We start from the raw sequence: 21,932 nt of genomic DNA, 5'->3' as shown, positions 1-21,932 counted from the left end.
ATAAGCCGGTAACAAGTCGAAGTGTGATAAGCAGAGGAAAGTGAGTCGAAGTGCGAGAAGCAAAGGAAAGTGATTCAAAAGTCCTTACTTCTGGATGGTAAGGCAAATTTGTGTTCTATTGAGTGATTAAATCCAACCTACCAGATTACACCAAGGGGTTCATCAGCAACCAATTAGACCCATCCATACAATCTTGTCTAGTGCTCACACTGTTCAAGCACAGTAGATGAGAAGAGCAACCCGTTGCCTCAATCCATGATGTCCAAGTTATTAAAGCAGTTTTTATAAACAAGTACATAGATAAGTTAATGGGAGCAGAAAATCCAGGGAAGCGTGCTGAAACAGCTTCTGGCACCAGGAATGCAGGAAAATTGTCTATAAGAATCACAATTTTAATTACATTAGGGAACATCGCCTGGTACACTTAACACGGTATTTCTTTCCCCTTTTCTTACAAGTTCCCTAGAGACGAATGGTAGAGTTACATCTTACATGATAGGTTACCAGTTCCTATAAAGGTGTTGAAGAAATCCAGTAAAGTGCAACAAATTCCAAATGCCCTCCAAAAAGGTTTGAATTTCCAACAGGAGGGAGCTGTGCGTCTCAGAATAAGAGGCTAACCAGATCAGAGTATGTACCCAGATGAATAACAGAGGAGAAACCTGTACAAAACAGCAGCATATACCGGAAAAATTGAGGCCTTCAGAATGTTCCCATACTCCACGTTTTGTGTTCTGACCCAACAGTCGCAAACTGCACCATATACTGCTTATAAAGGTAAAAAGCCTCTGTTACATATCATTTTGAAGAATCCATCGACAGATGAGATCCAAAAAAGCACCTTCTCCACTTGGATCACATTGACGCAGGGTGCTCGGATCTGTGTGAGTTTCTTGCAACACCATAAACAAACCTGTTTGCCATAAGAAAGGTTTCAGTTAGGAAGATTGAAAACGAACTTGCCAAGAATGTTAGTCTAGCGGTTTCCTAAATTTTTGACAAGGCAGAACCAACAATATATTGAGCCATTCATTGAATATATTTGGAAGCATGAGAGACTTCAAACTGACTTCTGGTTCATCCTTTGAATGAATAATGGTCAAGAAGCTCAAAATTATAGTACAGGAAAAAAAGAAAGAAAGAAAGAAAGACACTCTTGTCTTGATACCACAACTGTGATCAAAACAACTTTACAAGTGTAATAGTAAGAGAAAAGATAACGGGAGAACTAATTCATGCAGCTATGTGGGCACCTGCAACCCATTATCTGCTCAAGATGAAAAAGAGAAGAGAACAGAGGATACCAAAGCTTTAGATAAACCATGAATCTCCATAGAAAAGGCTGTCCTTTGCTTTCTGCTTGCTCAAGATGAACCAAAATATAAGAAACAACTTTGTCCATTGCTCCACCACCCAGGTCAAACTTTTAGCTTCAGTGGAACTTTCAGCCTCCTTTAGAGGAAGAGTTCACTTTCTTTGGCTATCATTGCTCAACGGCTGATTTGCCAATATGCTCAATGCAATTTAAGTACCAACTTAATAGAAACTGGAAGAATGTCTGAAAATCCTTTGGCTAGGAAATCCTTAGTACACTGATGCAGCATCAGCCAGAGGCAAGAGATAAACCAGAAGAAGTTTGGTAGTCTCCTGGTCTAGTTGGAGTCCAAATCCAGTAGGTCATGGCTTCTATTTTTCCCCGCAGATGTTATAATAAGTTCAAATAGATTCGTAAGAGGCATTCTTAAACCTCGTAAGACAGTCCAACTGGAAGGTTGGTTGGTAATTAGTTTCCCACATGTATTGAGTAGGTCCAACAATAAGGTTGCTCCACTGTGGTATAGATGTCAGTCCAAGCTGGGAAACATCCTCTCTGTGAAGCACGCACAAGGCTGTGTATAGTAGACCACCCAGACCCTACATTCATAGGAGCCTTTAGCCCTGGCTAAAGCCCTTTCTTTCACATGTATTTTAGATTTCTAAGCTATTTCCTAGTGTATTTTTCAAGTTTCTAGCCAATACAGAATTGATGTTCAAAACATGTCTAAATGTCAATGTAAGGGTACAAGCCACAGCACACTAGCAATAATATTTCAGTTTTTGTATTCTGAGGATCCAGCACTCTTGAGTTCTAAACATAAACTTGGGTGGATTTCAAGTTACAATAAGTAGACTCCTGCAACCCTTCTCTCCTCATGTTATTCGTCATATTTAAATTTTCCCTAAAAGTTTTATGTCAGATATTACATTTCTTTTAGAACCCCCCATAGCACCCTTGTTTTTTTCTTTAATATATTTTTGGCTCTATTTAGATGTTCATAACTGTCTCAATTCTAGTTCTTTTCTACTAAGATTTGGAGTTAATCTCTTGTTACTAATCTCTCTCAGAACCACACTTCAGATTTAAATTGAAATAACCTGGTCCTTAGCTCCAAACAAGGTGTTCTCTTATCTGCAAGTTACATCTGTCCCACCTTGCGGAATGTAGGAGACCTGTATAATTGGTATTTTCTGTTTAGACAGGATCAGATACAAACTCAAATGGGTTTGGGCTGATTCTGATCAGCAGAAGAGAACTTAGAGACATGGTGGAGACAGCTTGAGGGATGAAATCACTCAGGCTCTCTCCAGCATTACTCTGAAGCCATCACTTTTTCCAGATCTCACCCAGGTTTAGTTTTTTGTACTCTTTTCAAGTTCTGGCTCTGTTTTTCGTCATAATTCTATTTGTATCACACCCTTCAACTATAGCCCTGTGTGCTTGAGGTTTCACCCCCCCTTGATGATTCTTTACAATAACATAGCCTTATCCCAACTTAAAACTGGTCAGCTACATGGATCCAAGCTCTCCAATCAGCCTCATTTTAAGTCATACATGGAAGGAGAGCTAAGCATTCATGTGTTTCCTTACCACTTCTCCTATGGTTAATTTAGGCCTCCCCCTGACCTCTTTTAGATCCATCTGAATCAAGTTACTCCCACCAGACTGGAACATCCCAAGGTTTCAGAACAGACCACGACATAGGCTCCCCCATAGCTAACCCCTTGCAGATTATATATCTGACAACCATAAGTTTATCAAAAAAATCTGCATTACATGCATGTGTCTTTCTTAGAAGGGAAGGTACATTTTGAAATTTTAAAAGTCCACTAAATATTTCCATTTCTTTTATAAGAATTTCTTTTTCAGCATATACTTCCTGATCCATTATTAAATATGAAGCATAAGAGCTACAAGCAAAGTGATTAAACTCTTTCTTCCTTCTCTTCATAATCATTCTTTAGTTCTTCTATCTAATTCACATTTACAATGTCCAGCCTGGCATTTGATGCTCCAAACAACTTGAACAACATCTCAACTAGTTCCTCACCAAAGAAGCAATAATAATAATGTTAAAGTAGTAATAACAAAAATAATAAGCAAAAAAACTGTATACACTATCAGGATGTACAGCCATCTCATAGCATAGAGTGTAGATACCAAGGCGCATAGGCAGCAGCTTGCCTATCTCTTTCCGAAATAATAATAATAATAACAATGAAGTTTATAAAATAATGATACACCTACAACGGAGAAGACATCTGACACAGTAATAAAGCTATTTTCATTAATATTGAACAATAGAGGTAGACTCATAGCATTTACCTACGGTCAATTGCCAACTAACTCTTTCAAACAGCTGAAGCAGCATTCTAGATGTCAGTTGGTCAACCTGAGAACAGTCAACATTTCTAAGCCTATGTCTTCTCAGGCAATGGGCTTGGGATGTCCATGTCTGTTGAAAACTCCAACCTAGCAATCTATGGAAGCACTGATATTTTACAACCTATATAATAGCTAATAAAGCTGAATGGCTTTCAGACATGAACAACCACCTTAACTTGTCAACCGGGAGCCATCAACAGATTCCACGGAAAATCTGTGTCAGCTATAAAAGGTTCTGGAGGGATCATGGCCCTCTCTAAAGATTTAATAGGTTTTGTGTTTATCGGTAATTAACATCTGTCAAGGCCCAACAAAATACAGACTTACAACATCAAAAAACCAACATATAAAACGAAGTCTGGAGAAACTAGATCCCACAAATAGAAACAGGACCAGCTCTTTTGTTAAAAGAAACAAATGTAAGTAGGAGCATGGTAAATGGCAATAATTGATTAAGGAAAACAAGGATCTGCTACCAACATAACAGAAAGAGCAAATTAAAATTGTACATTATGCATCCTCTCCATTATTTATTGTTAAGATATATTGTTTTGTCGGTTTTTTTGTAGATAATAGATACAACAACAACAATAAGCCTTGTCCCAACTAAATGGGATCGGCTACATGGATTCTTGCCCTCCAATCAGTTCTATTCGAGGCCATGTTAGATACAAGGCCTAAGCTATACATATCCTTTTTTACTTCTCCTAAGGTTATCTTAGCTCTACCCCTAGCTCTTCTAGTTCCTTCAATATGGATTATATCACTTCTCCGTACAGGGGCATTTATAGGTCTCCATTGAACGTGACTGTGCTACATCAAATGACTTTCTCGAAGCTTATCACTTATGGGAGCAACTCCCAGACCAACTCTAATATGATCATTTCTTATCTTATCCATCCTAGTTTTGCCACTCATCCATCTTAGCATCCTCATTTCTACTACGCTGAGTTTATCTATATGAATCTTTTTAACAGCCCAACACTATGCACCGTACATCATAGTTGGTTGAACAACGGTCCTATAAAATTTTCCTTTAAGCTTTAATGGAACACGCTGATCACATAAGACCCCGGACGCACCTCTCCACTTCATCCACCCTATTTTAATTCTTTTGGAAACTTCATCCTCTAAATCACCTCTTTGTAGATAATAGATACCGACCTATTAAATAACTAGGTTCAAGAGATGGTTTTTGTAATACTATTGTATCTCATGATTCCGAAACAGTGATAGGAACTTCCTTATCTGGCACATGATATAACTGTACTTCATTATGAAGCAATCATATTGAGTCCCACAACTTAAAGTTTCATATAATGACTTCTCATTGGAGCAAAACTGAAAAAAATTAAAGTCAACTAGACATAGAATTACGTAGGTCATTGGCATACTTCGTATGTTTTTAGAGACTGATACCTAAGTAGCTGTTTTCCCCCCTTTTCAGGGAAGCGGGGTCTTGTGGGATGGAGGGAGAAGAAGAAGAAATGTAAAGGAAATATAAACTCCAACTGAAAATACAGAAGACAATTTCTTTATATTGTGTAGCACCTACGAATGCATGAAACATATTTCAATAAACTCAAAAATAAATATGCAACCAAAAGAGATTAAAAGCAAACCCAGTGCCGAAGGCTTCCTAACAAAAAGAGCTTACTGTTTTTCATGATAAGAGAGAAACAGATGAATGGTGCTTCTGGGATTTTATTGTATCATCCTAAAACATTTTCAACTCACCCACGATTGGGGAAAAAGAAAAAAAAAAGTTTCTTTTTTGTTTTTTTTGTTTTTTTGTTTTGTGGTGGGGGAGTTGAGGGGGGTAGATTACCTTGTAAAGAATTTTGTAATGCAAATATGACTCAAATGATAGTAATTAGGGATAATCTCCCCCAACGGTGTTAGCCGTGTTTGAATGTGTCTCTTGTCCTTCATTAAATTAAGAAACAAAGACATACTCCCCATTTATAAAACCAAATTAATGTCATTTTCCCTCTTCTTTATTTTGTTAAAAATGTTGGTTTCCCACCTTCACTACTTTTTTTTTGTTCATTCAATTTTTGGTTTCCCACCTCCTCTGGTTCCGACGTTGATCTGGTTATCCTCGTCTCCTTCCTCCGTATCTGTTCCCGGGGGGTTTCGTGGTCTTGAGGGAATAACGGTTTTCCGGGTCGGGTTGTGGTTCTCCCTGGTTTTTGGCTTTGTTCTGGTGGGTTCCTTTCGGCTTTCTTTCTTCTCTCCCTCTCCCCTTGTTCGTCTGTGTCGGGGTTGGTTGCTTTCGCTGTGGTTCTTTGGGTCGTTTCCACCTCCTTCCCCGTTCTCTTCGTTTCTCCTGTTTCGCTTGTTTTTTCTTGCTCTGGCTCCTCTGCTTTTCCGTCGTGTTGTTTGCTCCTCTGGTTGGGTTGTTGCTCCCGGTGTTTGCGGTTCGTGGTGTTTTGTTTCCTTTGGTTGTTCTTCTTCCCCCCTTGGCTTTTCTTTTATTCATCTTTTTCTTTTTTTGATGTTTTTTTGTACGTTGTTTTTTTTCTCCTTTTAGGGTCTGTGTAAAGAGATGTGGGTTTTTGGGATTTTTTGGTGCCCTCTCGCGGCTTCGGGGGGCTTGTTTGTGCGTTGGTTGTTGTTTTTGTCGGGGATCTTGTTTCGTCGGGGGGCTGTTTATCCAGTAATTAAATGCATGCATGAAGATTTTTTATCATCTTTCAAAAGATTAAGGAGGTTACAAATTTTCCGAGCAATTATTTTTTATTATGTTTTCAAGAAAATGCGTTGCATACAGAAGCAATAGAAAGAAAACCCAATGCCTAAAATGTACCATCACCATATTAACACAATCACGCATCAGATCACTGAAATGCCTGAGACAGCTGATCTAGATCTACAAACATAATAGAAGTTCCCCTTCTGTGATAAATTGCTTAGTGGAAGACAATGAAGGATAGCCTAGGAAATCGTAGGATGGGGTTCACATTCAATATTTACTGGATGAAATAATAGGCTTTAGAATTTGATTGCATCCTTAAAAACAAAAATCTAGGTTGAAAACATGGAGATTCTAACACTCTCTGGTGCTTGGGCCAGCAGAAATGATGGTTCTCCCACAAGGCCATAAGGGATTCAAGGGCATGCTTAAGTGTGTCACAGACATTCTGCAGTAACCTCAATTTCTCCATGCTATTGGCTTAAGCAGAAAAGGATGAAGCCCTTTGGGCTGCTATGCATAAATCAAACAGAGGATATTAAAATAGAGATGCCAGAGGTTATAAGATGGCAGCAGGACATACTCTCGTGAATTAGCGACCATAAACCATGTCTCAGAAACACTTCCTTTTTGGGCAGAAACGTCTCAGTAACACTGCAGTATGACCACTATTAGACAGGTAATGACTAGATTGTGGGACAGAAAACATGCCCTTCAATTAGAAGACAAGAAATAACTAGTAACAGAGAAAACCAAGAAAGGGACCCAGAATGCAACTTGGACGAAGTGGCTAATCTATCAGTGGAAGTTGGACGGAGAGATAAAAAGCTAAGTCCTCATACGAGATTCCAGAAACACCTACCTCTGGGAACCTTGCCATTGAATGTTATAAAAAGGAACTTGGGACTCATTTAGCACAAACTAAAATTAGACCTAGAAAAAAAGCATTGCAGCATGAGGAAAAGGAACTAGTGGGGATAACGTTTAACCAAAGGAAAGTTAAATGATTTCTTATTACAAAAAGAAAGAAGATTACAAGTTAGAATAAGATTCACTTAGAAAACCAAAAAAGCAAGATTAAGAGAGAGAAGAAAGAAGAAAATCCCACCTCAGATGATTGGATCACGCTTGTGTTCCCTCCAAAGCTTTCATCTGGATGTGATTGTGATTTGTATCTCCAGCACCCGAGGACAAAGTAGGCAATGCCTCATAGGAGCCAAATCTTTTAGGACCAGCACTCCTAGCAATGACCGCATAAACAACCATCACAGTGACGATCACAAATGTGACATGAATCACAAAGGCAAGATCCAGAATGGCGACGGCTCTAAGCCTGGACTCCTCGAGGTCACACTTTGTAGAACCTTCGACCCCACTTACAACATCCAAGAGGCGATGACAGCCCTCAGGGATGAAAGCCTCGACATAAAGGGATAACCCAGTCTGCAACGTCCAAAGCCCTTGAAGACAGATGGAAGCGCCAAGACCCACATCAGCGACGAACAATCTGGGCTGACAAGCAAGGAGGAGGCAGAGGAGAGCGGAAGCAGCAGAAATCCAGGAGGAAATGGAGTTGCATTTGGCCTGGAGATCGGAGATCTGGACGGAGGCAGAGAAGGATAAGACGAAGGAGTAAAGGAAGAAAACAACGGAGGCGAAGCCGAAGAAGAGATCGGAAGGTATGGGAAGGAGAGATGTGGTGGAGGAGAGGAGGAGGGAAAGGCAGAGAACAAGAAATAGGAACAGAACGGCGGCGGATTGTAGAGAGGAGAAACGATGAACTGGGGTGTTACCCTTAACGAGAGGATCGGAATCGAAGGAGGCGAGGAGCTGGGAACCCAGAGCTAGCACGAGATAGAGGATCAACAGGTAGAGTTGGACGTGCTTCAGGCGAGTTGAGGAAGATGAAGAAGACGACGACGACGACGACGGTGTTGACGGCGAATTACAGACAGGGAAGGGGTGGTAGGGTTTTGCTATGTAGTCTCGGGGGGATTTCCGGTGGTTTCGGGTGGTGCAGATGAGGTGGTAGAGACCCACTGTCAGTAGCGCCGACGACGAGAAGATGTGCGATAGCAGCGCTGCCATTCCAATCGAAACGTACAGTTTTGCAGTTGCAGAGGAAGAGAAATCCTCGAAGAATCGCCGAGAAGAAAATGAAAGCGAGAGAGCGTCAACGAAGAAGGAGAAGGAGGAGAGAAACCACCACTTCTGAGTCTCTGAGTTTCTCTCCACCGAGTCCGAGCCTTATTAGCTCGTTTGGTAAAGTTGGTAAAATGGTAGAAAAGCCTACTTTCTATGAGGTTTTTGCTGTTTGGGTACTCAGCTGGCTTGGGTGGCAAATTCCAAATTTCCAATGTTTCATTGCTGGCCTTTTCTAGTTTTGCTATTAGTCAACGAAAATAATGTGTAGGACTTTTGGTGTGGGTCCAACTTGAGGAATTAGGGACCGGAATATTACACAGCCGTCGGTAAGAATTGAACCCACAATCTCCTTAGTGAGAGGTAAGATTCTCAACTACTCCACTATCCTTCCATTGACCAACTTCACTCAAGTTTGTTTAGTAACTCACTCAAACCACTAATTGGTGTGACCTGGAATCCTCAAAAAAAAAAATTTACCAAATTAATGCTAGTCATTGTGATTGGGGCCCACATGCCCTTTGGGCAGGGGATGGAAGATGGGAGATGTGGAAGGGAAGACTTGTGGAGGGAACAGAGAATTGAACCACACAGGACTTTAGGCCTCTAACAAGAGACTGTCTTCCAATACATTAGAAGGGCACCTACAACAACGGGAATCCTCTACACATGATTGTGTTTTCCTTGTAGCTCGTATCTGTCAAGGTGGTCCACTTTTGTTAGTGCTCACATGTGGATTTTCATCCTAAATGTGCGATAAAATGTGTAAGAGAAGCGCGACCCCAGAGTCGAACTCACCGATAACTTATAATTTTACAACCCGTCCACAAATTTTCATTTTGGAAAATCAACATTCCACATCATGGATATAAATAATAATACACTGCTGGATGTATTATCAAAAAATATAAATAATAAGACACTGCTGGATATAAATAATAAAACTTTGCTGGATGTATTATAAATATAAATATAAAAATATATATATATATTAAGGAGTGCATTGTAAAATATAAATTCTTCCCATTGGATGAGAATTCATTGTTAAAGAACTACTTAGAATAGAGACTAAGAATTGGTGCAAGACTAAACAGTTGGGAGCTACCCAACTCAACCGACCAAGTCACTTTGACCACGAAATCTACCAAGAAATTAGAAGATCTTGAAACATAAAGACCAGAATGGATCCAACTCCATTGATGTGTAATTCTTGTTGATAAGCTCAACCACTTCACTAAAATCAGAGTCTCAATAACAACATTTTGAAAATTGCTCCTACATGCCCAGAGAAAATTGGATGGTTGGAGTCTCCCTAAAAGAATTAAATCATTGATGATATGTTTGGAGAAAACTGGAGTGTGAATCATTTATTTAGCACAACAAAGTAAATGAATTCAATGAATCAATCACATGAAATTGTATGAGAAATATTTTGGATCTCTCCTTTCAGTTATAGAATATTTCATTTCATAGTGTTAAAAGGGAGTATAACATAGCAGCTGACTCTGTTGCTTGTAAAGCTGTTTCTATACTGTACTGAACTCTTTGGCCTGTTTTAAATTCTTAATTTGTAGATCTCTGTAATCTTGATGTCTTACATAACTCATGCATTAATATATAGATCATCTTCTAAAAAAAATACATGAAATTAATCATAAGACCCTCGATGAAGTGACTTCATTCTCAAGTCATTAGATTGTATGTAGTTAGTTTTTTTTTTTTTTTTTTTTTTAGATGTTACATGCAGTTGTGTCCTCTTCAGGGCCCCTCGCCCTGTTCCTGCCCCCCCTCCTTAGATTATATGTCGATGGATCTTGAACAACTCTCTCTCCAATTCAATATTTAAATGAACCCAAGAGTAAGATTAGATATAATAATTCCTTTATATTAGTATATCACATCAATTGATCCACCACTTTTCCATTTTAGTGTGGAACCATGTGCAGCGCAGAGAAAGGCATTATTTTCATAATACAAATCTATGTAGGATGGCAATTTATTGGGCCTGGATTAAGGGCCTCATAGATTTTTGTTGCTGGCCCAACTTATCCTTAGTTTCAGGTGCTCAGGCCCAAGCTTCTTCTCAGTATGTCATGGGCTGGGCCCAAGTTTGGCTTACATAAAATGTCTTCACAACTATTTAATGTTCAGAATGCAAGCAAGAAGGAGAAATGCTTCTGTTCTGTATTTTACTTCTTTCAAAGAGTTTCAATCCCTAAATTTATTGGGTAACAACATTGGAGGTTAGGTTATACCACAAGGTACGAAGTCATTTATACTATGTTTGGTTATTTAGGGTATGTTTGGTTACAGGTAAGAGTAGAAAAAGGGATGGGAAAATTGTGAGATCTTTATTAGTTTCCTAAATTTCATAATGGTAAATTGACTATTTGGTGCCTGGGGGGGGGGGGGAGATCAAGGAAACTCCTTGATCTCATTCTTTCCCACCCCAAGAAAAACTATTTGATCAATGTGATTTTTGTGAATGCCCAAATGTTTAGCATTTTTATAGTAAGTGTCCAAAATCTCTAGGTCTTTTACTCATAAGGATTTCAATCTTTGGATTCATAATTCATAAAATTATATTTGGTCCTGGTGAAATCTGGATGCATTCTAAAAAACTATTTGGTCTGTCATTTTTGTGAATGCCCAAATGTTTGCATTTTCACAACCAGGGGAACATGTACTAGATCTCATACTCATAAATCTATAGATTCATGTTTTTTGTTTTTAGTGTAAAATGATGAATCTCTAAATTTCATGAATCCAAGGATTTTCACAACCAAACAGGCCCTAAGTCCACCAATGCTTACATCAATTCCAATTTCAAACCCATTGAATTAGAATCCATATCTGTTTGGTTACATGAATCAAGAGATTTGAAATCCACTGGATTCACAAATGGGAGATTTGTACTTGTTTGGTTGTGTGAATCCTTGGATTCATGGGTATTAGGTGAAATCCACAGATTTCACCACTACTATAAATGCGTCAAACATTTGAACCATGATTTCATAAATGATTTTTCAGAATAAATCTATAGGTTTTATTCCACAAATTCAGGCTAACCAAATAGTTAATTTTATGAACCATGACTCCATAGATTTGAAATCTCCAGACTTGACTAAACAAACAGGCTAAGATGATATGATTATCTGGTTACCTTGATTTTATATTTTGCTCAAGTTGAGTTGTTATATAATTTTTTTTTAGTTCTTGATTAATATATTTACTTGGGGTCAATTGGAGGAACCCATGAATTTAACCTCAATCCACAAAATTCAAATGATTTCAGTTTTATTATATATGTTCATGACATTCATCTCCTCAAACTAGACGTGGATTCCTTCGTTCTTATTTATTTTCTTCATTTTCTTCTTTCTCCTTCCATGGTAGGAATCCATATCGTCTACCTTATTGGCGAATTTACCAGGAAACAACCAAGTGATAAATTCGTATCTTCTGTAAAGGCTCAAGTCTTGTTCCTTCAATAATTCAAGTAGCTAGGATGGCAACAATATTGGAGGTTGGATTATGCCAGAGGGTATGTTGGATCCTTTAGTTTCCTTTGATGGGTTTTTTGTTGGAACTATGTGGTTTAGTATAAATATATTCATGTCTTCTCCTTTTCTCTTGGTATTAGAATTAAATTCGTTCATTTCAATTTATACTACTATTGATTACAACATTATGTGAACTACGAAATCTCAAAGAGTTGCATCTAGGGATGAATAGTTTGGATGATGAAGGTCTTCCAAGTTGTCTTGCACGTGGCATCCCATTTTTGAGAGAGATTTCTTTAGCGGACAATTCTCTAGACCTCACACCTCCTCTATTATCAGGTAATGATATATGAGTAAAACTCATCACCATATCTCTTCTTTATTTGATCTAAATTTGTGAATTTTATTATTTTACTATCTCAAATTACTTGCATCGAATAATGTTTGGCTTTTGAGTTGTCTTATATGGTGGCAGCTCTATGTGGACTAAGGAATCTCCGTGTGTTAGATCTAAACTATAATGTTTTAAGCAATGAAGCATTTCCAACTTGCATGTGGAGTACTTTCTCCTTGTTGGAAAGACTCATTTTACAAGACTTTACTCTTGAACAATCTCCTAATGCCCTAATAGGTTAGAGGAAATAAAATATTTCTATTCGCTAGACTATGTATCTCTAGTTAATGCAAAAACATTAACAAGAGCTAACTCTTTTTATATATCTTCATGTATTGTTTTAGCATTACAAGGAGCGAAAAAATCTTCGACACTTGGATTTAAGATACAACAATCTTAGTGATGGAAGTTTGCAAGGTAGACATTAGGAAACTAAATGCCGAATATGCAAAAAATGTTATGGAGAAACATATTTTTCTTACATATGCCAATTAATGTCATCAATATGATATTATAATTATTATTTTCAGCATTATGTGGAGCAATAACAAAATCTCAAGACATTGCACCTAAGTTATTGCAATCTCAATGTGGAACGTATACCACCTTGCCTACAACAAAGTCATTCTTATCTGGAAACACTTTTCTTAAGAAACACTTTTATTGAAAGCTCGCATCCTCTCGTAATAGAAGGTACATTTTATAGTGTTCTCTGATGAGTTTTTAAGTCATTATACTTCTTTTTTTGTAGGAAGTTTCTTTTTTAAAATTTTTTATATTAGTGGTGAGAGGTAAGGAAGTCATTATAGTTCGATGACCAATGACATATGAATGTTGTAAATGTGCATATGTTGCAGGATTACTCTGTGCATTGAAAAATATCAAACTGCTGGATCTAGGTTCAAATGGTTTTAGTGATAAAAGCTTACCAGCTTGCCTATTGCACAATAGCTCTGTGGTCGAAGAGCTTCACCTTTCATCAAATAATTTAAAAGGTTCACCTGGCTTTGTAGCAAGTACTAATACAATAGTTTTAGGAACTCCATTTATTTTCCTATCTTTACTGATCAATATTTCTAGTAAGTTCTAATTTCTTACATTGTTTCTATTGCACAGGCCTTTGTAAACTAGGGAAATTACAGCACCTTGATCTCAGCATGAACCTGATAGATAACATCCATTGGTCATGTTTGAGCCAATTGAATTCATTGCAGGTCCTTTATATTAAGCAAAACCAAATCTCAGGCATTCCTCCGTTTGTTTCTAATCTAACGTCTCTTGTCAAGCTTGATCTTTCCAGTAACAAGTTAGATGGAGTGTTGTCCTTCTCCATGTTTGCTAATCTTTCAAAACTTGAAATGATTTCCCTTTCAAAAAATGAAGAATTAGAAGTTGAAACCGAGTTTCCAACTTACTGGGTTCCGTCTTTCCAACTAGCTTCCTTATACTCTCAAACAGCTGATGGATTTGCTCAGTTGCGGCGCTCAACTGCTCTTCCAAAGCGTCCCTCCCACCTACGATGGTCTTGCTTTCAGACTCTAGGGCTGCTTTCGATCTGTCTTTGTAATTCAACAAGTTGACCTGTTCGGCCAGACAATTCGGATGACAGGTGTTTGCTTCAACGCAGAAGTTCCTCAGTCAAAAAAGCACTCTCATAAACACTCCTGAGAAAGGGAGATCAAAGCACATGAGAAAAGTGCAAAAGAATCGAAACAAACAAGAAATTGCTCACTGGACTCACTCAGCTAGACAAGCAGACAGGAGGTGCAGTGGAAGTTGGTCGGCAATGACTTTATCAGCAGGAGTCATACCATGTTTCAACCACTCCTTGGTTTTCAGTACTTGACCAGAGAGGCCCCCTTCTACGGAGATTTTCCAACTGGGAGCCCAGGAGGACTCTCCCCGCTTGGAGGGATCTTCAGGAGCCTTATCTCTTCTTGAGGAGGGAAAACTAGTGGCGCCTGGCAGATTGGCGGATGGAGCTTGCTGGGGGAGCGCCGGCTCCGGGACATCTAGATGGATATCACTGTAAGATTCAGAGACATTTACCTTCTCCACTCTAGGAGAAGCAGAGGGCCAATACATTGGAAATTTTCATCTCAGCAAAGTTTTGCGGGTCCTGGTGGAAGGACCCTGGGAGACTTTCTTTGGACTTATCTTTTCGGAGGAAGGGTTTTGGGTGGTACTTGTTGGTTCGGCAGCGGGATCCTTCCCAGAAGGGCTTGCCTTCAACTTTTTCTCTTTGCCTCTTGTCTGGGGAGGAGACAACAATCGCTGGCGAACCCTCCTTTTGCTGGTTCCTGGTTAGTGGAAGGACGGAGACACTTTTCCTTCGGCAATGACCACTTCTTGGTCAGCTTCCTCACATGAGGCCGGAAGGCCGGTTTCCTCCTTCACTTCATGAAGAATTTCCTTCAAAGTTTTCAGCTCCAAATCAACCGGAATTCTGGTCACCGGTTGAGGGAGCAGATTTTCAGAGACTGAAGAGTCTTTCTGGGAGGAAGACCTTCCCCATGCTCAGACCTAGCTACCGCCCGAGCCAGATTGTACCTTTGAAGAAGGGTTTCCTTGTCAATCTGCATGGAAGGAACTGCGAAAGAACTTTTCAGAAAACAGAAAGGGTAGTGGTTCCAAATGAGAAAGAAAGGGTTTTTAAGGGGCTCACTAGTCAGCACCCCCTACAGAAGGAGGGAGGCTTCATTCTCCATCTCACGACCGTGAGTAGGCCCCCCTTCTCCTCTCAGAAAGATGTCTACGGAGCGACTCTCCGTATCCCCCAGTGGGGGCTTCTCATTTAATGTTCCAATATCTTGTGGGGGAAAGCGATGACCAGGCACAGGAAATGTATCCAACTGGGACCTGGCACACAATGTATCGTTCTTTCCATCTCTTATGGGTCTTGGGCAGGGTTCCCTCATCCAGTACCATGAACTTGCGAGTGGCAGAGCCTCGCTTGCTAAAATTGTACCAACCACCTCCGGTCACTGCTCTAACAGAAGTGAGGTTCCGGAATAGGTTGAGGCTGCAGTCAACGCCAAAGCGATGGCAACACCCCCTAAAACCTATGAGGCATCTCCACCCGTTCGGGGCAAGCGTACTGGGGTGTAGTCTATAGTATTCCAGTGTCTGCTTGACAAAAGAGCACAAAGGAAGCCTAAGGCCTCCTAGAAGGGAATCGAAGTACAGAGGAACCTTGTCCTCTCCCAGAAGGTTCGCCCTTTCGCAGGGACCAGGAAGTCTAACCTGAAAGTCTTCAGGAATCCTAAAAGCAGCCTTCATCAACGTCAGATGAGACGGACGAAGGAGAGTGGGATAATCCAAGGGCGAAATTCTGGGATCAGAGTTGCGCCCCCTACATATAAAAGAAGTCTTGAATAGGCTGTGTATGCCATACCAGAGCGATCGATCAGAGGTTCTTGAGGGATGGAGGGTCAAGCGGCAGAGGATGGGCCACCAACTTTTGGCTCCACGCTTTCCTCCTCCGTTTTCTTCTCTAACGAAGGACTGGCTGTATTGGCAGCACCTAAGAAGGGCCTGGACTTCATCGCGCTCTTTTTTCCCATCTCGCCCAAGAAAGAGTCTAAGGATTTCTCCAGCGAGAGGTGAATGCGTTCGATTTTGTTCGCCAGGTTGAGCAAAGGGGTTGCAAATGAGGTAGTATGAACAGTTTAGAAGAAGAGCCGTGAATGCCCAATTTATAGGGCACGTCCTCCTGGAAACCGATTGCACCTCTAGGGATTTCTCCTTTTGATCCTCGTGCCCCATCATAGCTACTCTTTGTCCCAGATGAGGGGTGGGTAGTTTTAACACCAGTCGGTGTAAAAAGAGGTCTTGGAAAGGCACGCTTGCCATAAAAAAGGTAGAGATCATCTCAGTAGGGGGTGGTTGTTGGGAAAACATTAAGTGTGATGTTCGGCAGCGCCTGGGAACTTGGCGAGGACGTAAAAGCTACTTAATGGGGAGTTATCTTTTTTGTCCAAAGGGGACTTTTCGGGGTTTTCAAATACCTTATGGGCGCAAAAGCTTGGTCTTTAGGCCAGGTGGGCTCGCCATAAAGACCAGGGGGCTAATGTTATTATCCCAGATATACTTGGCCCAGTTGGATTGGGTCAGGACCGGTCTTGAACCACTTGTGGCCCCAGATCAATGTTATCCTCGTCAGGCGGCCAACGTGGCGGATGGCCCACGTGCTCAACAGGGGCGTCCAGACGAGATCTATGCCTGGCACAACCTTGGATCTCCTCGAGCCAAGGAGCGGCAGGACGTATGGCGGGTCTTACTCGCCGAAACTCAGAGACGGCTGAAGAGACCCCTGTCTCGCTCTTCAGTCAAGAAGTCGCCGTAAATGGTAGGAATCAGGTATATAATGGAAAAGAGGTCCGAAGCAGGGTAAGCTCCACACTCTACAACCTTCATTATCTTTAGCTTTCAGACCCTTCAAGAGGATGATCTTCATCATCTCTTGGGGTCTTGACTCCCCTGTGGAGTCCCTTATTTGCTGGCCTAAGCTAACTAGATCGTTGGAGGTGGCTTCCCGTCCTCAGAGGCGGCCCACTTTCACCTTGCTTTGATCTCAAGAATAAGGGCTGGATCTGGAGCGAACCAAGGAGCCAAGATTACATTTCTTGCACCAATAGTTGTGAATGGTCGTATGTAACCTATACTACTTCTACACAAGCATGATTTCTATTTATATATTTTTCTTGTAAAACAGAATTTCAATTTAGCAAAATGGTACCAAAATATTTTTGTATTTACTCATTTCAAAGAATTGCAATCCCCATATTTATCAGGTAACAGCATCAGAGATTGAGTCATGCCACAAGGCACGAATTGACGTAAGACACGAATTCACTAAATACTAAATGCTTACGTCAATTCGTCTTTCAAAATCCATTGAATCAAAATTTATAGGACGTTGCTCTCACTAACGTTTAACCATTTTGTTACATTGATCCTATGAACTGATTCATCTTTAGAAATTACCATGATTACATGAGTCAGTGTTTTTTCATTCATGGTCAATTTGAGGGAACCCATGAATTTAACCTCAAATCAGAAAATCCAAATAATTTCAATTTTAGCCAAAATTTATAACTTTCAAGTGATTCTTGATTAACCTCAAAGACTTGCAATCCGTATATTTATCGGCTAAAAGCATTGGAGGATGGGTTATGCTACAAGGCACAAATTCACTAAATAGCTGTGTTTGGTTACTTAATTCCACCCATTCTTATCTGATTTCAAATCCATTGAATCAAAATCTGTAGGTCGGCGTAGCTTATTAAAATTAACCATTTGAGTAACCATGCATATCATCTCCCTTAGTTACGGGCTAATTGCCAGGAAATAACCAAGTGATTTTAAGAAGATGACTCGACTCTTGTTTCTTTAATAATTCAAGTAGTTAGGAGGTTTAATCATACAAGCAGTACCATTGCAGTTGGTCCCCATTGATGGATGTGACCATAGCAGTTTCTAAAGAAGCTAAGGAAGAAACTATAAGCATCAGAAGTGAATTTCCACTCGGTTTCCGGTGCTTGGATTGTTTGACTTCTACTTTGTTTTGGTGTAGACGACTATATATTCTCTGTGTTTACTCTGGAATTGACTAGGCATTCTGGGCAAACCAAGAGCCAAAACGATAAGGAGATAACCCTTCCATCTCCTGCGTTTTTGTGGTGTTTATAGATCTGATCAGTTACAAAACCTCATCGAGCCAATTAACTAATTGTGAGAAGTGCCATCTTTTAAACTGAGATGGGTAAGGAAACAATTTTTGTGAGTCTCCTGTGCTTCTGCTACGCTCTTTACGTGTGCAAAGGCTGTCTCCAGGAAGAGAGGATTACTCTCATACAACTTTGGGATTCTTTCACAAACCGATCATTTGGTTCTCTTGTTGATGCAAACTGGGAGAGAGACGACTGTTGCGAATGGCCATTTGTAACATGCAATTCATTTAATTTGACAGATCGTGTGGTTAGTATTGATATCACGTACGCAAGGTACTATCAAGGAGGGGAAAAATGGTACCCAAATGCTTCTTTATTTACTCAATTCAAAGAGTTACAAATCCTACATTTAGATGACAACAACATTGGAGGTTGGATTATGCCAGAGGGTATGTTGGATCCTTTAATTTCCTTTGATGGGTCTTTTGTTGGAACTTGGAACTATGTGGTTTAGTATAAATATATTAATGTGGTATTAGAAATACATTAGTGTCAATTTATCCTTCTATTGATTACAGCATTATGTGAACTACGAAATCTCAAAGAGTTGTCTCTAGGGATGAATAGTTTGGATGATGGAGGTCTTCCAAGGTGTCTTGCACGTGGCCTCCCGTTTTTGAGAGAGATTTCTTTATTGGGCAATTCTCTACACCTTACACCTCCTCTATTATCATGTAATGATACGCATAAAACTCATCGCCATGTCTCTTCTTTATTTGATCCCAATTTGTGAATTTTATTCATTTACCATCTCAAATTACTTGCATCGTATAATGTTTGGCTTTTGACTTGTGTCTTATACGGTGGCAGCTCTATGTGGACTAAGGAATCTCCGTGTGTTGGATCTAAGCCACAATGTTTTAAGCAATGAAGCATTTCCAACTTGCATGTGGAGTACTTTCTCCTTGTTGGAAAGACTCACTTTATGGAACTTTACTCTTGAACAATCTCCTAGTGCCCTAATAGGTAAGAAGAAATAAAATCTTTACATTCGCTAGACTATGTATCTCTAGTTAATGCAAAAACATTAACAAAAGCTAACTCTTTTTATATATCTTCATGTATTGTTTTAGCATTACAAGGAGCGAAAAATCTTCGACACTTGGATTTAAGATACAACAATCTTAGTGATGGAAGTTTGCAAGGTAGACATTAAGAAACTAAATGCCGAATATGCAAAAAATGTTATGGAAAAACATATTTTTCTTAGATATACCAATTAATATGATATTATAATTATTATTTTCAGCATTATGTGGAGCAATAACAAATCTCAAGACGTTGCACCTAAGTTATTGCAATCTCAATGTGAAACGTATACCACCTTGCCTACAACAAAGTCATTCTTATCTGGAAACACTTTTCTTAAGAAACACTTTTACTGAAAGCTCGCATCCTCTTGTAATAGAAGGTACATTTTATAGTGTTCTCTAATGAGTTTTTAAGTCATTATAGTTCTTTTTTTGTAGGAAGTTTCTTTTTTTTAATTTTTTATATTAGTGGTGAGAGGTAAGGAAGTCATTATAGTTCGATGACCAATGACATATGAATGTTGTAAATGTGCATATGTTGCAGGATTACTCTGTGCATTGAAAGATGTCAAACTGCTGGATCTAGGTTCAAATGGTTTTAGTGATAAAAGCTTACCAGCTTGCCTATTGCACAATAGCTCTGTGGTCGAAGAGCTTCACCTTTCCTCAAATAATTTAAAGGGTTCACCTGGCTTTGTAGCAGGTACTAATACAATAGTTTTAGGAACTCCATTTATTTTTTTATCTTTATTGATGAATATTTCTAGTAGGTTCTAATTTCTTATATTGTTTCTATTGCACAGGCCTTTGTAAACTGGGGAAATTACAACACCTTGATCTCAACATGAACTTGATAGATACCATCTATTGGTCCTGTTTGAGCCAATTGAATTCTTTGCGGGTCCTTTATATTAAGGAAAATAAGATCTCAGGAACTATCCCTCCGTTTGTTTCTAATCTAACTTCTCTTGTCGAGCTTGATCTTTCCAATAACAAGTTAGATGGAGTGTTGTCCTTCTCCATGTTTGCTAATCTTTCAAAACTTGAAAAGATTTCCCTTTCAAACAATAAAGAGTTAGAAGTTGAAACCGAGTTTCCAACTTACTGGGTTCCATCTTTCCAACTAGCTTCCTTAAGCTTGGGGAAAATTAAGCTCAATAAGCGCAGCCATGGCAACATTCCCAGCTTCATTTCCACCCAATACTCCATCTCTATATTGTCTTTGCCATACAGTTCTCTTCAAGGAAGAATACCTTCTTGGCTGTTTTCTAATGCTACTCCATCTCTAGAATCTTTAAACTTGAGGGGCAACCATTTCCATGGTTCACTCCCTTTGCCCCTCAAAAATGAAACACCCCCAGAGCTTAACTATCTTGACATCTCCAAAAACAGCATCCAAGGGCAACTTCCTAGAAATTTTGATGTGTTTTTCCCACATTTAGCATATTTTAACATGTCTGGGAACAAACTTGAAGGCCCCATCCCACCCTCACTAGGAAAGTTAAATTCCATATCAACATTAGACTTATCGAATAATTACTTTGTAGGCGACATACCTCATGGCTTAACTCAAAATAGTTCTTCCTTGTCTAATTTGGTCCTATCGAATAACAATTTACATGTAATGCCAAGGATTTCTAATATGACAGAACTACAAGTCCTAAGTCTTGATGGCAACATCTTTACAAGACCATTTCCAATCACTCCATCCAGTGTTCCCTCACTAATACTTCTGGACATAAGTGGGAACTCCATATCTGGCAACATCCAAGACTGGTTGCCTACTTCTTTTCCATATTTGGTCTCACTCCTTTTGAGAGAAAATCATTTTGTTGGTTTCCTTCCCGAGTCATTGTGTCAAATGCAACAATTACATTATTTGGATTTGTCAAATAATCATCTATTTGGAACTATACCTTCTTGCTTCAACAACATCACCTCATGGTTAGAAGATTCTAGATTTTCAGATCTTGGATTTTCATGGTACAATGGTGAGAATGATGGGTTCAATATAAATTTTGCCACAAAGGGAAATTTGTACCCATATGAAGGTGTTCCTCTTTACCATATGACCGGGATCGATTTATCTCAGAACCAATTTACCGGTGATATTCCATCTCAAATGGGAGAGCTGAGAGCACTTCATTCATTAAATCTTTCTCACAATTCTTTAATGGGACATTTTCCAGAATCCTTTCAAGGGTTGAAGAACTTGGAGAGTTTGGACCTATCTCACAACAAGTTGGTGGGTATAATCCCCCCTCAAATGATACAAGTCACATTTCTTTCTACTTTCAGTGTGGCATTCAATGAACTTTCAGGAAAGATCCCGTATGAAAAGAATTTTGCTACTTTCACTGAGTTGAGCTATATTGGAAATCCAGGACTTTGTGGACCTCCAACTAAAGTTAGTTGTTCATCAACTCAACCACATCAGAGTGAGCACAAGGAAGAACAAAGTCTTATTGACAACAACATATTTTTCTATTCCTATGTTGTTATTTCATACCTTTTGGGATTCTGGGCTATTATTGCCCCCCTTCTTCTCAGTAGAAATTGGCGGAGAAAGTACTACAAAGTGGTGGATGGATGCATTGACTGGTGTTGTGATAGATTCTTCTAGCATTTGTATTATGTTAAAAAAAAACTTTAGTAGCTATTTACCATTCTCTACTTAATAAAGCAATTCCTAGTTTTCTTATTTCCCTTTCTCCACCCTCCCCACCCCCCTC

The 21,932-nt window shown here is 39.4% G+C and overlaps 2 protein-coding genes across 3 annotated transcripts; one reads left to right on the top strand and one right to left on the bottom strand.

The window, feature by feature from the left end:
* Nucleotides 1-22: 22 nt before the first annotated feature.
* Nucleotides 23-8,669, bottom strand: LOC149021558 (uncharacterized). Of its 2 annotated transcripts, none has more exons than XM_089149784.1 (2): nucleotides 7,507-8,667; nucleotides 23-913 (listed from the first exon to the last, which is right to left on the bottom strand). In XM_089149784.1, exon 1 carries the CDS (start codon nucleotides 8,484-8,486, stop codon nucleotides 7,521-7,523), a length of 966 nt encoding a protein of 321 aa, XP_089005910.1. In that variant the 5' UTR covers nucleotides 8,487-8,667; the 3' UTR covers nucleotides 23-913; nucleotides 7,507-7,520. The 2 variants fall into 2 exon arrangements, with proteins under 2 accessions (XP_089005910.1, XP_089005911.1); XM_089149785.1 differs by lacking the exon at nucleotides 23-913 and adding an exon at nucleotides 921-1,914 and having other exon boundaries at nucleotides 7,507-8,669.
* Nucleotides 8,670-18,072: 9,403 nt separating this feature from the next.
* Nucleotides 18,073-21,900, top strand: LOC149021557 (cuscuta receptor 1-like). Its single transcript, XM_089149778.1, has 7 exons — nucleotides 18,073-18,558; nucleotides 18,688-18,843; nucleotides 18,980-19,135; nucleotides 19,243-19,314; nucleotides 19,419-19,580; nucleotides 19,745-19,903; nucleotides 20,004-21,900. Exons 1-7 carry the CDS (start codon nucleotides 18,198-18,200, stop codon nucleotides 21,821-21,823), a joined length of 2,886 nt encoding a protein of 961 aa, XP_089005904.1. The 5' UTR covers nucleotides 18,073-18,197; the 3' UTR covers nucleotides 21,824-21,900.
* The last annotated feature ends 32 nt before the right edge of the window (nucleotides 21,901-21,932 follow it).

Source organism: Hakea prostrata, chromosome 3 (assembly GCF_041222555.1).
Source record: "Hakea prostrata isolate BN-2017 chromosome 3, UWA_Hpros_2, whole genome shotgun sequence".
Taxonomy (NCBI): Eukaryota; Viridiplantae; Streptophyta; class Magnoliopsida; order Proteales; family Proteaceae; genus Hakea; species Hakea prostrata.
This window is presented reverse-complemented; position numbering and strand designations above follow the sequence as displayed.

Coding starts and splice junctions, on each gene's coding strand:
- LOC149021558 (XM_089149785.1), bottom strand. CDS start 8,486: ATGGCAGCGCTGCTATCGCACATCTTCTCGTCGTCGGCGCTACTGACA.
- LOC149021557 (XM_089149778.1), top strand. CDS start 18,198: ATGGGTAAGGAAACAATTTTTGTGAGTCTCCTGTGCTTCTGCTACGCT. Junction 18,559..18,687: donor AGGTTGGATTATGCCAGAGG/GTATGTTGGATC, acceptor TATTGATTACAG/CATTATGTGAACTACGAAAT. Junction 19,904..20,003: donor TTCACCTGGCTTTGTAGCAG/GTACTAATACAA, acceptor TCTATTGCACAG/GCCTTTGTAAACTGGGGAAA.